The sequence below is a fragment of the Impatiens glandulifera genome, chromosome 2 (assembly GCF_907164915.1).
Source record: "Impatiens glandulifera chromosome 2, dImpGla2.1, whole genome shotgun sequence".
In the NCBI taxonomy this organism is placed as follows: Eukaryota; Viridiplantae; Streptophyta; class Magnoliopsida; order Ericales; family Balsaminaceae; genus Impatiens; species Impatiens glandulifera.
In genome coordinates this window covers 53,818,849-53,821,165 of record NC_061863.1, presented here as the reverse complement: position 1 = coordinate 53,821,165, position 2,317 = coordinate 53,818,849, and the positions used below count along the sequence as shown (strand labels likewise).

The 2,317-nt window shown below is 32.5% G+C and overlaps 1 protein-coding gene across 1 annotated transcript; it reads right to left on the bottom strand.

Moving 5' to 3' along the window:
- Positions 1 to 267: 267 nt before the first annotated feature.
- On the bottom strand, positions 268 to 1,296 carry LOC124923677 (protein SOB FIVE-LIKE 5-like). Its single transcript, XM_047463643.1, has 4 exons — positions 931 to 1,296; positions 749 to 844; positions 573 to 667; positions 268 to 478 (listed from the first exon to the last, which is right to left on the bottom strand). The coding sequence occupies exons 1-4, from the start codon at positions 1,270 to 1,272 to the stop codon at positions 463 to 465; spliced, it is 549 nt and encodes a 182-aa protein (XP_047319599.1). The 5' UTR covers positions 1,273 to 1,296; the 3' UTR covers positions 268 to 462.
- Between the last annotated feature and the right edge of the window lie 1,021 nt (positions 1,297 to 2,317).

The following is a 2,317-nucleotide window of genomic DNA, read 5'->3' as shown; positions in this document are numbered from 1 at the left end:
TTTGTGATAGGCATGTTTTGTGTGTACTTAAAGGACTATTATTTTATAATAATTTATGGTTTCAAATATATATATATTTTTGTTACAAAATAAAATTTTATTTGAATGTGTTAAATACACAAATAATATTTGATTTGTTAATAGAAAGTCCAGTTCCTTATATATTTTTGTTTTTTCCACTTGAAAGAGAGAGTATGTGATGAACAGAGACTGTTACAGAGAAAGAGAGAGAAAATTAATGGAGCCTGGTGAACTTATGTACCCTTCTTCCATTGAAACTAAAATTAAAATTTCTGAGAAAAAAACATTACAAGTAATTGAAAATTTCACATATCCCAGGTTTGTTACCCCACTTCAGTGCACAGGAAAAAAGAAAAAAAAAAAAAAGACCTCACTTTGGATCTCCATGACTAAGCAAACCATTTCTTCTTCTTCTAATCATTTTTTCATCCCCATCATGCTTCATGATCCATACCACCTATTAATTGACAAACTTGAAGAGATTCAAAATATGTTCCATCGATTTACATTAATTTTGAATTTGATTATAAGAATCCATTTCAATGCTTAACTGGTTTTGCTGCATTTGAATTTGGTTCCCATTGGGGAGATGATATTGATAGTAACCCAGTTGTTGCTCTGCTTTTGAAGAAGATCTACCCTGCACCTGCAGAGAGAGATAATATTCTAATTTCTCTTAAATCCATGAAAATGGAATATTTATTTCAATCTAGCTAGAACAACTTACCTGGAAATGAGTTGCAGAGTACCCTTGTGAAAAATCATTATTATTATTATTATTATTCTCCACAGCTTGATTATTATGAATCATAGTTGAATTGTTCTGTCAAAATTAATACAATGTCCAATCCATGAGTTCAAGTTGAAGTTAAAATTAGAATAAAAGTGGAAAGATTGGTTAATTACTACCTGGGAAAAATGGAAGAAGACAGGAGAACTAGCAGTGTCATCCAAATGTAGGTCAGGTGTTGGACGGAATTTCTCCTTGTTTTTCTTCTTTTTACCTTTAATGGTCTTGCAATCAACTGGCTCTTGTTGAAAATGTGGTGGTCCTGAGGAGGCATCAGAAACCATGGACATATCTTCATCTTCTTCTTCATATTCACCATGATGATGATGATCATCTAGTTGTAGTTGTTTTCCCCTGGATATGTTTGAAGGGTAAGGAGAGAGACATGATTGTTCTAGGTAAACTGTCCAACCGGATTCACACCCACTGCTACATTCCGAATCCCACATCCCATTATTCATGATATGATCTTCGAGAAAAGAATACAAAAAAACAGAGGAATAGATTTGAAGCAAGAGAAAGAGAGAGACCTAGAGGCTTATGTATATAGAATAAGAAAAGAAATTGTGGTGTGGGTAATAAATAAATAATAATAATAAAAAGTAGGAAGAGATTTGATGTATCCTGACTCGTCACAAAATAGTTTTAAAGAAGATTTGGAATGAATATAAACAGTGGCCGCCAGTTGGGCTGGTGTGTTTTTGGGAGAGATGATAGTAGTAGTAGTAGTAGTACTTGGAGAGTGGAGCCATTGATTCACATGGGATGGGAAGACAGCGAGGCAGAGTGTACCTTCTTCTTTAAACCAAAAATGGATACACCTCCCATCTTCCTTCCAATCACACTAATTCAACTGCATGCATGCCATGCCATCCATTCAAAAAAAATATTTACTTTTTAAACTCGGGTTTAAACTTAGTACAACTCTCGTATAGATCCTTCAATCATCGTTGGATTGAAACGTCCAACTTAAAGCGAAAATGTTTGTGTAAGTGACTTGATATCAATGGATGTATTTGAAGGTAGATGGACAAATGTTTTGAGGGCAATATCAATAACCTTACAAGTTTTTGACAATTTGTATATATTAGTGAATATCCCACAAAAATAGAAAAATGCATTTGACTTGTAGATAAAATAACAAATACACCTACATAAATGATCTATAAATCCAGTTTACTCCTTTTTCATGTAAACAATTGAGATGTCTACAACAACAAAAATTCTAGATGATTTCTTTGAGGCAGAATTGCACTAAAAGGGGATATATATATTTTTAAATAGTCCGATTAAAAATATTCGAGCTAATATAAAAAGAAAGAAGAAAAAAAGAGTAACTTATAAAACTATTTCACCTCTTAGTAAGGTTCACAACCATCTAAATTTAAAACTTTCTATGAAATGTGACCTATGGCTGAAATAATAATAATTGACTTTATTAGTTTGAGTCCTAATCACAAAAGGACTGAGATAGAATAGATTGTTCCACCAACAATGATGTTATTG

Excerpts from the sequence above, each read along its gene's own strand:
- LOC124923677 (XM_047463643.1), bottom strand. The coding sequence starts at position 1,272 with ATGAATAATGGGATGTGGGATTCGGAATGTAGCAGTGGGTGTGAATCC. Across the intron at positions 845-930 it reads TCTTCTTCCATTTTTCCCAG|AACAATTCAACTATGATTCA; the intron begins GTAGTAATTAAC and ends TAATTTTGACAG. Across the intron at positions 668-748 it reads ACTCTGCAACTCATTTCCAG|GTGCAGGGTAGATCTTCTTC; the intron begins GTAAGTTGTTCT and ends CTCTCTCTGCAG.